This window comes from Petaurus breviceps, unplaced genomic scaffold (genome assembly GCF_028583685.1).
Source record: "Petaurus breviceps papuanus isolate PSGF00001 unplaced genomic scaffold, PetGlider_PUasm1.0 229, whole genome shotgun sequence".
NCBI classification, from domain to species: domain Eukaryota; kingdom Metazoa; phylum Chordata; class Mammalia; order Diprotodontia; family Petauridae; genus Petaurus; species Petaurus breviceps.
In genome coordinates this window covers 7,316,341-7,329,744 of record NW_027185903.1, presented here as the reverse complement: position 1 = coordinate 7,329,744, position 13,404 = coordinate 7,316,341, and the positions used below count along the sequence as shown (strand labels likewise).

At 37.5% G+C, this 13,404-nt stretch overlaps 1 protein-coding gene across 8 annotated transcripts in view; it reads left to right on the top strand.

Annotated features, from left to right (window-relative positions):
- CPLANE1 (ciliogenesis and planar polarity effector complex subunit 1) overlaps positions 1 to 13,404 on the top strand; it is a 148,359-nt gene that overhangs the window by 40,312 nt on the left and 94,643 nt on the right. For 7 of the 8 annotated variants that reach the window (XM_069096163.1, XM_069096162.1, XM_069096164.1 and 4 more), the window contains 6 exons: positions 2,005 to 2,169; positions 5,423 to 5,561; positions 7,483 to 7,592; positions 7,752 to 7,910; positions 8,010 to 8,118; positions 12,838 to 13,120. In XM_069096163.1, coding sequence (XP_068952264.1) covers positions 2,005 to 2,169; positions 5,423 to 5,561; positions 7,483 to 7,592; positions 7,752 to 7,910; positions 8,010 to 8,118; positions 12,838 to 13,120 — 965 coding nt within the window. The remainder of the gene's footprint in view (positions 1 to 2,004; positions 2,170 to 5,422; positions 5,562 to 7,482; positions 7,593 to 7,751; positions 7,911 to 8,009; positions 8,119 to 12,837; positions 13,121 to 13,404) is intronic. The other variant, XM_069096166.1, reaches the window with a different exon arrangement.

The following is a 13,404-nucleotide window of genomic DNA, read 5'->3' as shown; positions in this document are numbered from 1 at the left end:
AAATGTGTGTGTGTGTGTGTGTGTGTGTGTGTGTGTATGTAGTCAAGTAAAATAAGCTTCCATATCAGTTGTGCATGATAATTATTCTGAATGTGAGTTGATCACTTCTCTGTCAAAAGGTGAGTAGCATGCTCCTTAATCAGTTCTCTAGTTTCATGGTTGGTCATTACATTGATCAGAATTTTCAAGTCTTTCAAAGTTGTTTTCCTTCATAATGTTGTTGGCATATAAATTGTTTTCCTGATTTTGCTCACTTCACTCTGCATCAATTCATGCAGGTCATTCCTAGTTTCTCTGAAACTATTTCATACCTTTTTTTACAGCACAATTATCTTACATTAATTTACCATAATTTGTTCATTCATTCTATGATAGATGGGCACTCTCTTCCTAGTTTTCCAGTTCTTTGATACTTCAAAAATAACTTATGAATACTTCTGTACATTGGACCTTTTTCCTCTTTTTAAAATCTCTTCAGGGTCCAGTATTCTTTCCATTAAACCAAGCTGTGTGTCATTTTTACTGTAATGATGGGTCTTGATTTTGTTTTTTTCCACCCTTACTGAAAATCTTAGTATTATCCATAGCTATTTCAAATATGAAACCACCTCACCTTTTTTACAGTAGAGTTTATATGAAAATAGAAATTTTGCTTTTGATATAGTACCTATTGCATCTTGTCTTATTTTCTCCAATATTCTAGACAGTATTTTGTACACACTTGTTACACTTTTCAGTCTTAAATGGAAAAACATTCTTGAAGGTTTTATTTTTTTACCTTCTCTTTGAATACAAGCCGTTGCTATTTGTTTTTAGAATTTTCTTAGAAATGAATATTATTCAGCTAGGTGGTGCAGTGAATAGAGCACCGGCCTTGGAGTTAGGAGGACCTGAGTTCAAATCCAGTCTCAGACACTTAATACTACTCGCTGTGTGATCTTGGGCAAGTCACTTAACCCCAATTGCCCTGCCTTCCCTCCTCCAAAAAGCAAAAAAAAAAAAAAAAAGAATATTATTTTATGAAGTGTATTATAATAGAAAGTATTACCTTGAATAGGTATAGGTAACATGAAAATAAATGGAAGAACTGATGCAAAGTAAATTTTAGATCCTCAATAGTTATTTTCTCTTTCATCTGATTTTATAATTATATTAATTTTTGTAATTAGAAACAATGCTAAAATGTTATTGGAAATCTTGTGCTTTGCCTATTTAGATACTGACTTTATCATATTTTTCACTCTCCAGTTTCTCTGAGTGAAGCCATGATCTCCCTACTGTACCTCTCATAATAATAAGAGGAGCAGTAGCAGCAGTAGTAGTAATAGCTTGTATTTATATAGCGTGTTTATAGAATGCTTTACAGGCATCCTCTTGTTTGATCTTTACAACCTTCTTTTGAAACAGGTGCTCTTTTTATCACCCCCATTTTACAGATGAGGAACTGGGACTTATAAGAGACTTGTGCGAGGGCCTACAGCCAGTGTCAGAAATAGGATTTGAATCTAGATCTTCTTCACCTGAGGAGGAGCACACTATCCATTATGCTATGTTGCTTGTCATCTAATTTCCTGAACATTCCCTGCCCCAATGTGGAGTTGTGATACCTTTTTGTTAAAGATGCAGGAAAATGGAGTCAGAAAGATGTGTCCCTGTACTGCTCTGGAAAGAAGAGGGAGTGGGGGGTCATCATGAAATCATAGCAGCTGGAGTCCATAGAGAACCTCCCCGAAGCATGAAGATTGATGTTGGTTGACTGCCTTCCCCCTTGTAATTCTTTAGAAACTTTTCAGTTTGAGCACCATTAAATATCATTATTTCTTTTTTTAAATTTTACTTTAACTTTTAAGATTCCTTATTTGATTGATTCTCTAATCAAATGAAACAATATTTTTTAAAACCCGTAGCAGAGGGCCTGGTACATAAAGATTTTAATAAAGGATTGTGCCTTTCCCTTCATTTACGAACATGACGTATTTCCTCTTTTTACTTTGCTTTTCTCAGGACCATGGTGATGACCTCCTATTAAAAGCTGAGAAAGATTATCGTCAGAAGGTGTCTGGCATCCTTCAGCGAGTCCTTCTACTCTTCCGGGCAGCTTGTTGCTCCTTTCCCGCAGCTCAATGGTATATCTTAAAATTGAGGTGGGCAAGAAAAGTGATGCAAAAGGTAATGTCACCTTCACCCTTGACCCTGCTGTTTGTCTTCACCATTCTGACTGATAGAATTTTCTCATCATCTTATTCCCTCTTTATGGCTGTCTCTATTATTTTTACACTGAAGTGGAGCAGGGGTTTGGTTCAGTGTCTTATTGTGTGGAGTCAGGCTTTTCTTTTCTTTTTTTTTTTAATTTATATTTTTTAATTTATTTATTTTTTTAGTTTACAGGATTCAATTCCACAATTTCTTGAGTTTCACATTTTGTCCCCCTCCCTCCCCTCCCCGTGCCCCATGGCGGCTTATAGTCAAGTATAGGATTTGTAAATACTTTGACATTATACATTAGTCAGGTTATAAGGACGGATTGTACCAGCTGGAATGAAAAATGGTAAAGAGGACATAAAACCAAGTAAGAGAAGGAAAAAGATCAGGTATTTTGCTTCCACCTGGATATAAACTCAGTTCTTTCTAGTTCTTTCTCTGGATGCACATATTTCTCTCTATCATGAGTCTTTTGGGATTGACTTATATCACTGCATTGCTGAGAAGAGTCCAGTCTATTAAAGTTGGTCATCACACATACATTGTGTCTATAATTGTGTACAAATTTCTCCTGGTTCTACTCTTCTCACTTAGCATCAGTTTGTACAAGCCTCTCCAGGTAAATAAGAAGACCGTCTGCTCCTCATTTCTTATAGCACAATAGTATTCCATAACATGCATATACTAAAACTTGTTCAGCCATTCCCCAATTGATGGGCACCCCCTTAATTTCCAATTCTTTGCTACCACAAAAAGAGCTGCTATAAACATTTTTGTACATATGGGTCTTTCTCTCATTTCTATGATCTCTTTGGGATATAACCTTAGGAGTGGTATTGCTGGATCAAAGGGTATGAAAGTATTTTTAGCCCTTTGGGCATAATTCCAGATTGCTCTCCAGAAAGGCTGGATCAGTTCACAACTCCACCAGCAATGCATTAGTGTTCCAATTTGCCCACATCCTCTCCAGCATTTGTCATTTTCCTGTTTTGTCATCTTAGCCAATCTGACTGGTGAGATGTGGTACCTCAGAGTTGTTTTGATTTGCATTTCTCTAATCAATAGTGAATTAGAGCATTTCTTCATGTGCTTATAGATATCTTTAATTTCTTTCTCTGAAAACTGCCTGTTCATATTCTTTGACCATTTATCAATTGGGGAATGACTTGTATTTTTATAAATTTGACTCAATTCTCTGTATATTTTAGAAATGAGTCCTTTGTCAGAGACATAGGTTGTAAAGATTTTTTCCCAATTTCCCATCTCCCTCTTAATCTTAGTTACATTGGTTTTGTTTGTACAGAAGCTTTTCAATTTCATGTAATCAAAATTATCCATTTTACATTTCATAATGTTCTCTAATTCTTGTTTAGTCATAAAGTCTTTCCCTCTCCACAAGTCTGACAGGTAAACTATTCCTTGTTTTAGGAGACTGCTTACAGTATAAACTTTTATACCTAGATCATGTACCCATTTAGACTTGATTTTAGTATGTGGTGTTAGATAATGGTCTATGCCCAGTTTCTGCCATACTATATTCCAGTTTTCCCAGCAGTTTTTGTCAAATAGTGAGTTCTTATCCCAAAAACCAGGGTCTGGGGGTTTATCAAACGATAGATTACTATAGTCGTTGGGAGTCAGGCTTTTCTGTTGGATTTCTGGCCTTGTGATATAGTCATTTGTGGTGCTTGCTCACAATTTGGAGGCTAGATTTGAAGCTCCCTGATGACAGGTAAACTTTGTAATTTTTATTAGTGTCCCCAGCACTTAGCATAAAGCACTGACTATCTATTGACAGGCTCCTAGTAAATGTCCAATTTAATATGAGGCTGTGTGAGAAATAGAAAAGTCCTAGGCAAAAGAGAAGCCCAAAATATCCCCTTTCCTTTGTTTCTGGGTGAAATGACTGATGGTCAGTCAGCTTTTCCTGCCTCATCTTCACACATGTATGAAGCAGTATCAAACAGGTTAAAATAAGTTACAAAATCATTTGACCTTTTTGCCCATGTTGCAGAGCAGGACAGGGATGGACTTTGTTAATTTTTCTCAAAATCTTTATATGACCAACCATAGGCTTATGTGAAATTTTTTAGGTCATAGGCTAACATGGATAAGAACAATTACCTGATTTGTCTAGGACTATTAAAAAGTAACCAGACCTGGTGATCAGGGCTTAGATCTGTGCCTCCATTTGTCATCTGGAGGCATGTTCTACAAATGTAGTTCTTCCCTGCATCTCGTAGTTTTAGTGTGTTGACCAGTTTCTTGAGATGTCACAGGCCTTGCCCAGGGGTCTATGGCTGGGTGTGTCAAAAACAGGACTTGAACCACACACACTAGGCTGCCCCTTGATAAACTGTACTTACAAACTGTAAGTAGAAAATGATGTTGATTTCATTGAGAAAACAAGCCTAGCTATCAGAAAACTTTACAAGTTTCAGCCTTCTCAATTTTCCTTTAGAGAAAGAGGATAAATAAATATTTTCCTTGTTTTAGAGATGCTGAAAAAAAATATAAAAGAAGTTAAGTAGTTTACTTAGTTTTTTTCTCTTTAAAGATATATGTGAGCTTCAGAGTGATTTAAATGACAAGGCCCTTTTTAAAAGTCTCATTGATTCTAGAAAGATTTTAACTATGATTATGGCAAAATTTTATTATAGTCTCATTTTCCTTTCTTTTTGATTAAGTTAAGTGTTTGTGTAGTTCCAGAGCTACTTCATTTTGAGAATTACTTCATTTTGTTCCCCTCTGTGTGCCAGTAGTCTCCCATGTATCTGTTACAATGCAAGTAACCCAAAATAGGACATTCTGTGGTATCCTATCATGTAACCTATTCTGAGTGGCTCCCGCTACCCCCCACATCCTGTTATGTAGAAACCCCTAATCCTGAAACTGGTTAAAAGGGGTATTATACCAGATGAGCCTCAAGCCTCACTGACATGGACCTTAAATAAACTTTTACTCCATCCCCACTCCTCTCCAGCCCTATAAAAAGCACTGCTCCCTCCCTGAATGGTGTGACTGCCTGAGTGGGAGAGGTACCTCACTGGCAAAATCAACAAACTTGGCTTTGTTTTACAAATTTATGGTGCAGTTACCTTGTTATTTCTGTTCCCCCTATATTTGTCTAGACCCACAATGGTTCTTGTGAAATCTAATACACTGGTGATTTCTAAATTTCTATAAAATTAATTTTTTTTCCTAATTTTTCTCTTTTCAGATTCGAATTAAAGGCTCCCTTCCTTTACTGAGTCCTTTTCCAGAATCTTTGCTTCATTATTGTAAAGTTGGCATGGCTTTCTATCGACCTGGAGCCCCTGAAGACCAAAAGCTTGATGAAGTTTCTTGTAAAACAATAGGTTTGTAGCAATATGAACTTAATGATTTATAATTTGATTTGGACCTAAAGAGGAACTGTATGTGATAAGGGACTTTCTCAGAATAGAGCATCTTTTGTATGTCAAAATATTTGTATGTGTATTTTTGTATTTCATATTTTGTAACATGAATTCATATTACCACTACTCAAAAATATTTAAAAATTTGGTTACTATTTTTATGTTAGAACTTTAAATTTGTAATTTCAGCTCTCAAGAGAGTATACATATTTTGGGACCACAGTTTTTACAATCTGGGTCTTACACCATTAAGTAGTAGTTGTGATTGTGGTTTGAATAACATAATTTTTGCTTTAGGTGACACTTAAATGAATTTATAGAACTTTCAGTTGGATGGGACCTTCATTCAGAAAGGCCCAATCCTTTCATTTTGTAAACGAGGAAACTGGTTCTAACCATCAATTTTGTACTTTTTTTTAACAATTGGATTATTTTTCATTGTCTTTTATACTTTTTATAGTCTGTTCCTAGAAGAAGCACTCTTAGGAAAGGGTGAGAGATGGCAAAAAGTGCTAGACTTTGGAAATATGACTCCCTTAAACTCCAGAACTCTACAAATTAGAGACTGAAGGTTGTTTGGTTTTTTTTCCCCTTCTTGCTTTCCCCCGATTCCTTCAGCTACTTGAATCTTTCAGAAAAGTAAGAATGGGAATGAGGTAGTGGCTAGAGGTGTTAAAAATGGGGCCCACCAAACTCCTGAGCGCAACCCAAACCAGGTTTGAATGTAATTAGGAAATATTGAACAAAAATAAATAAAAATACAGTAAAGTAGATAATATCACGTTTAAACTATGTCAGTATGCAGCCTGCAATGATCCTTATGAATGGCTTAGTGACCCTTTTTTCTATTTGAGTTTGACACTCTTGGTCTAAGCTCCTCTGCCATTCTTGGTACTGACCCTGGCCCCTTATTCCTCCTGGAAAGTGTTCAGCTTTGCTGCTGAGGGGCTGTGTAGCATCAGGAACATCTTGAACTACACTTGGCTCATCCTTGGAGTCATGGGCTAGGTGGAGTCTAAGGTATGTCCTACCTCCCAAATTTTAAAATTTCTCATTGTCAGGGAGAATTTTTAAGCCTCATAGACATGGTAGGAGAATTCATTATTTCTTTAGAGACAGTTTTGAAAACTTTTCCCACTTGCTGTCCCTCTACCTCCCAAGAAAGCACACTTACAGATCAAGTAGAAAAGGTTACCCATTTGAAAAAGAGGTTATTTTAGGTGGAGGTGGGCAGTACATCTTTTTTTAATTTTGAGTGTAAAGAGGCTATATATAGTACTATATTTTAGTAAGTATATTTATGTAATATATACCCAAGAGGCAAGAGCAGCTAGATGGGGCAGTGGGTGGAGCACTGGGCTTAGACACTTCCTAGCTGTGTGACCCTGGGTAAGTCTCTCAACCCTGCTTGCCTCAGTCCCTCATTTGTAAAATGAGCTGGAGAAGGACATGGTGGACCATGAAATGGGATCATGAAGAGTCAGATGTGACTGAAATGACTCAACAGCAAGAACAACAAAAAGAGGCAGCATGATGTAGTGAATAGAGAGTTGGTCCTCAGAGTCAGGAAGAAGGAGGTTTAAGGTTTGTCTCCGGTGTACTGTCTGTGTGACCCTGAGAAAAGGCATCTTGTGATTCCCTAGACAATTCTCTGTGACTGTAAGTTACAGAATGTTAATCTGCATTGGTGCTGGGAATTCCTTATCTGGTGATCTAAAAGATATTGATTTTTACAGGGTATCTCAAAAGTCTTAGCATACATAGGCTTTAGTAGCTTAAAACTGCACTAAGACTTTTGGAACATTCTGTATATCTTTAAAATACAAAGATAAGAGCATATGTTGACTAATATTTTTCAGTTACATAACTATTTTTGATTCAGGCTGCTTCAGAGAACTCTGTGCTCTGTGTTGGATGCTTCATGTCCGAGAAAAATTGTCATACAGTTGTAGACAATATCAGAAAGCAAGAGAAGACATGGAAAAGAAAAAGGTATTTATATTCATAGTAAAAATAATAGTGGTAATAACTGAATTCATCAGATTATTTTGTGAAATTACTCTAAATGGTCTTAATCTCATTTTAAAATGATTTTACTGAATTGAGAAAAATATTTCCAGAATTATTTTCTCTCTATTAATTTCTCTCTAGGATATGGAGTTGGAGTTTGATTCTTGTATGGTAGAGCACTGTCTCAGTGCACTGGAATGGGCATGTAGAATGTTACCTTTCTCTAGGTTTATGAATATTGAAGAACTTGTGCAGGATATAATTTTGAGTCTTATTGGAGAACTACCACCCACCAGAAAGGTAAAACTTTCAGGTCACTGGGTGCTGCACCTTTATAAGACTTTGACTTTATTGTTACTTTTTTGCCCAGAGAACTAAGATAAATTTCTTTCTGCATAGGTAGCAGAAATTTTGGTGAAAGCATTTCCCAATTCTGAAGATATAAGAGTACCTTTAAGAGATAAATATAATTCTCTTCATCAGAGACTTAGACATTGTACTGTGAAAGGTAATGTGATTTCTTGATTTTGTTTGATATTAAATGCATAAATTCCCGAGGAATATGATTTTTAGGTATTTATAATCTGTAGACAATGTCTCCTGTTTAGCAGAGATGGAGAAAACAAGAAGCTAGAAAACCCTGTACATTTTAGGGAGGAGCTAATTATATTGTTCTCTTTTCCCTTAGTTTATCTCCCTAAGAATTTTCTCTCAGAAGGCTTAAATCCAATATACATTAGTGGAAAAAAATGCTCAATTTGGAGTCGGACAGCATTTTAACTCTTGGCTCTGTCATTTACTAGTTGTATGGCCTCACTTTTCTTATCTGTAAAATGAAGGAGTTGGATTAGTTGACACCAATGGGTGTGATTCTGTGAATGAATCCTGTACAGAACAGGCGATCATGTGGAAACTGAAAAAGAATTAGAAGATACCATGTGTTCTTTACTATTATCCATTGTCTGAGTCTGGAATTTAGTCATTCCAACATTGTTGCATTATTTCTTTTATCAAGAAGCTTGAGCTCTCTTTAGTCTGAGAAGCATTTTGTTAGAAATCATTTGTTCTTATTATAAGTTTATAAGTCATTATTATTTACATGTAGAATCTACTGAATGTCTAGACCGGATCAATAGATATATATTAATTTACTTATATGTGCTTTTAGAAATTTCTAGAGATAGTTTCTATGATATCTGCTCTATACATTCTCTTGAAGTATTTATACTTATAGTCAGAAACTAATTCCTTGTTTCTTTTATTAACTTCTAGACTTTTTTCCTCTTGTTCTTTTCTCCTCAGTTGGAATGGAACACAGGAATTCTCTAACATCTAATTATCATCTATATCATTCAATGAATTAAAAAAAAAACAGGCACTGTGCTAGGTGTTGGGGAAACAAATAAAACATTTTAAGAATGTATTATTGGGGCGGCCAGGTGGCTCAGCGAGTAAGAGCACCAGCCCCAGAGTTGGGATGATTTGGGGATCAAATCTGGGCTCAGACACTCAGCACCACACCCAGAAATAACTGGCCGTGTAACCTTGAGCAAGTTACTTAACCCCAATTGCTTTAAAAAAAAGAATGTATTATTGTTTGTTTTTATATCAAAGTTATTGTATTAATGTGGTTTTTTTTTTATATCAGTCATTTTGGGATATAGCCCTTGTACCTTTTTGTACCTCTTCCTTCTCAAGTCTTCCAAAACTCCCCAATACCTTTATTTTTCCCTCAGCGATCCTTTCTTTATAACAAAAAAGTCACTATGCAAAATTGCAAATCCAAGACCGTGACTGAGTTCCACAGCTGATGTCCCATTTTGTATTCATAGTCTCTGCCTATCCTGTGACAGGAATGAGGAACATTTCGTTATCCCTTTTCTAAGTCAAGATTAGTCTTTGTAATTACACAGCATTTGTCTTTATTTTAGCAGTGTTCTTGTGTAGTCATTGTGTATGTTTTCCTTGTGCTTAGTTCTACACATCAATTTATATGTCTTTCCATGTTTTTCTGAATTTCTCATAGTCATTTTTCTTACAATAGAATAATATTCCTTTACCTTCATACACTGGTACCTACTTTGTTTTCCATTTTTTGTTAACATAAAAAGTGCTCCAATGTATATTTTGGTATGTATAATACATTCCTCCTAGGGCATCTTTTTTTTTTTTTGCTTTTTGGAGGGGGGAAGGCAGGGTAGTTGGGGTTAAATGACTTGCCCAAGGTCACATGGCTAGTATGTGTATCAAGTTTCTGAGGCTGGCTTTTAGGGCTTCTTGAGGGGAAGATGGGAGGTTGCATTTGCCAAGCAAGTCAAACTTGCACCACTGTGATCACTATCTCTCCTTGGACCCTGATGGAGATAGCTTAATACCCTGAATCCAAGAATTTGGGAATAGCAGTGACCCCTAAACCACTAGACCTGTTTCCATTTTGGCCTCTGCAACCATCATTGAGAGGGGAAATCATTGTGGAGAAGGAGCCCACCATTCTCATCACCTCTAGCAACAATTGCTGATCAGCTCGCTAGGCACAAGAACTCTGAGAGACTCTCCCATGACCACAAGCTTTGCTTTCAGCACAGCCCTTACATCTGGGCATGTGACTGTGGTAGAGAAAGGTCCAGTTCTCTTCACCACCTGCCAGCTGTGTGCCATACTTATAGGACAGACAAGGTAGCCTAGCTCAAGCGTCATGAAACCCTGAGGGGGAGACAGAAGCCAGCATTTGCTAGACAGGTCAAACCACCACTAGCACCATCTTCCTCACCATTTCCCCTTATGCCCCATTGGAGAAAACCCAGGACCCTGAGCCCAAGAACTTTGGGAATAATAATGCTTCTAGCCCAGAACCCACAGCCATCATTCTGAAATGGAGGTCCAATCATGTCACCCCCTAATCAGTAAACCCCAGTGGTTTTCTGTTGCCTCAAGGAGCAAATGCAAAATACTTTCTTTGGTACTCAGAGTTCCTCATAGCATAGTCCTTCCTACCTTTCCAGTGAGAAGATTAAGATTAGTCCTGTATCATTTACTTATTGATCCTATTTACAATTGATTTTATCCTATAATTGCTTTTGTCCAGGAATAGCTTAAGTCGTGGTTCTTTGTCTCTGGACTTGGTTCAGAGCTGGCCTGTAAGGCCTCAATGAATTTAACTGACCTTGGAGAATGTTTGTGAACACAGGGGAGTTTGGGCCTGATATCTTTGCTCCACCAGGCTATCCTTCAAGAATATCTGGTTTGCTGTCCAAAAGTCTGGGCTGCTGTCTTGTACCTGGGCTCAAACAATGAGCACTTCTTAGACTTATGAGAGAAGAAGGGGGGAGGGGGTTGCTAGCCCGTATTACCAAACTTCCAATCAGTCGTGTTGTTCCCTGCACTCCAGCTCTGTAGCCAATCATGTCCTCAACCACATGATGTTACCTACCCTGTTGTGCTCTTTGTTCTGTACTCTCCAGAACTATAAATGAACAACTGTCCCTTGTCTCTGGCCTTTGGCATAAATGGAGGCAAACCATAGACCCACTTATGAAAAGGTAGCATTCCCCTGCTGATAAATGTTATCTTGCCAGGAGACTTGCCTTAGCTTATCTTTTTATTAAGTATAAATTGCAACTCCTCAATGTGTACTCTTTGATCCAATGACAGTGGGGGCCCAGCTTTTCTACAAAGCAGACATTCCATCTTTCAGGTCCAGGCATTTCCTTTTCTATTCCTCCATGCCTGGAATGCTCTCTCGCCTCTGCCCTCTTCCTCCTCCACTCTGACTACTGACCTCCTTGTCTTCCTTTAAGTCCCAACTGAAATCCTGCCTTCTATAGGAAGCCTTTTCGAACCCTTCTTAATTCAAGTGCCTTCTCTCTTCTGATTATTTCCTATTTATCCTACATATAGTTTGCTTTGTGTATATTTGTGTGTTGTCTCCCCCTGTTAGGTTATGAGCTCCTTGAAGGTAGGGACTACCTTTTGCTTCGTTTTGTATCTAGAGTGCTTTGTATAGTGCCTGGCACAGAGCAGCAGGTGCTTATTAAATGTTAATTGAATGAATGAATAATTGAATCATCTTGAGAAGCAACCCCTGTGGAGAAGTAACCTGGCACCTGTTCCTGTTTGATCGACAGCCACAGCTAAGGGAGACATAGGAAAGAAAGTTCTTGTCACTCAAGCCCTTACTTAGCACTGGTAGATTGTTGAACATTCTAAGCCAATGTGATTTTTACCTGTGGCAGTGATTCTAAAGAAGAGGCAACAATTTGCTTTGCTGCTCCTACCCTAAGGATCGTGGAATCTTTACATCTGATATATAAGTGAAATTTTCCTTATGTGTGGTCTCCTCTGTTAAAATATGAACTCCCTGAGAGCTGAATCTGTCTCGTTTTTCCATTTGTAACCCCAGCACTTTACATAATACTTCTTTCTGGTAATAGACTCTCCATTGACTTTTCTTATTTAATTACATTGTTTTCCAGAGCAATTGAGCTATCCCCAACCCCACCAACGGTATATTAGTGTGCCTGTCTTAGCACAGTCCCTCCTTTGAATGAAAAAACATTCACTCCTGTTTTTATCACTTTGAGGAGTGTGTGAGCCTCAGTTAAGTCTCAGTTCTTATTGCATTTTCTCTTATTGTTAATGATTTCATATAGTTGATAGTTTGCACTGTTCCTCATGAAAATGATTTCTTCATATCTTTTGGCTGCTTCTCATTTATTTTTAACAGTTTTCCATGCATAGCATTCTTTTATCTTTGGTTAAACCAGACCTGCACAAATTGTAACCTTCTTTGGCATGCGATAGGTTAGACTAGAGATAGGCTGAGGATGATTGGTTGCTGGCTGTCACATGACAGCCATCTGAAATCCTTTGGCCTGCAAGAGGGCTACAGGCCGTATGTTGTGCAGGCCTGGGTTTAACTAAACTAATCTTATCTTTTTAAATCTCCCCTTTGATAGTTTGTTTTTTAGTCTTTTGATACTTTTTATTGCTTATTAGATCCCTTCTGTTCTCTATATCTTTCCTTAAAATGTGGATTACAAACTAAACATTACTTTACAATCCTTCTATACCATTTTACTTTTAATAATTTGTCCTCTGATGGGGCTGGAAGGTCATAGAAATCTTTTCCCTTGGTTCTGTTCTTTCTGCCACTATGATGCTGTGTTATCCTCCAAAACATCTATTTATTGAATGTAACATTAAATTCTCTTTGATTATCCTTTCTTAGGACCACAAACTGAGGAAATGATGTCTGTTATCATGCATTCTATTTACAAAGTGAGGGTGAAAGCTCTGAAACGAGTAAGGAGGAATATAGGCCCTTTTGAAATTAATATCTGGGAACCACCTGAAGAAGAAACTGTAGATAAGATTCATACTTATGACCGGTTTTCACTTGGGACGGGTTTGAGCACAAGCACTCCTACTGAAGTAGGAAATTCCCAGGCGCATAGTGATACAGAGACTGCAGATACTTTCTCAGAAGCTTTGTCATCTGAAAAAAAAAGAGAGTAAGTAAATTCAGATCAAAGGTATGGTGGAGCTCACTTAATATCGCTTTCTTTGGGAAAAAATGTCCCCAGTTTCTATAGACCTCTCCGTCTAAATATACCAACCTTGGCGGGAAAATAACTTCCTATTACTTTTTTTTTTGGGGGGGGGGGGCTTTTTTTGGGGAGGGCATTTGGGGTTAAGTGACTTGCCCAAGGTCACACAGCTAATTAAGTATTAAGTGACTGAAATCACATTTGAATTTAGGCCCTCCTGACTCCAGGGCAGATGACTGCGCCACCTA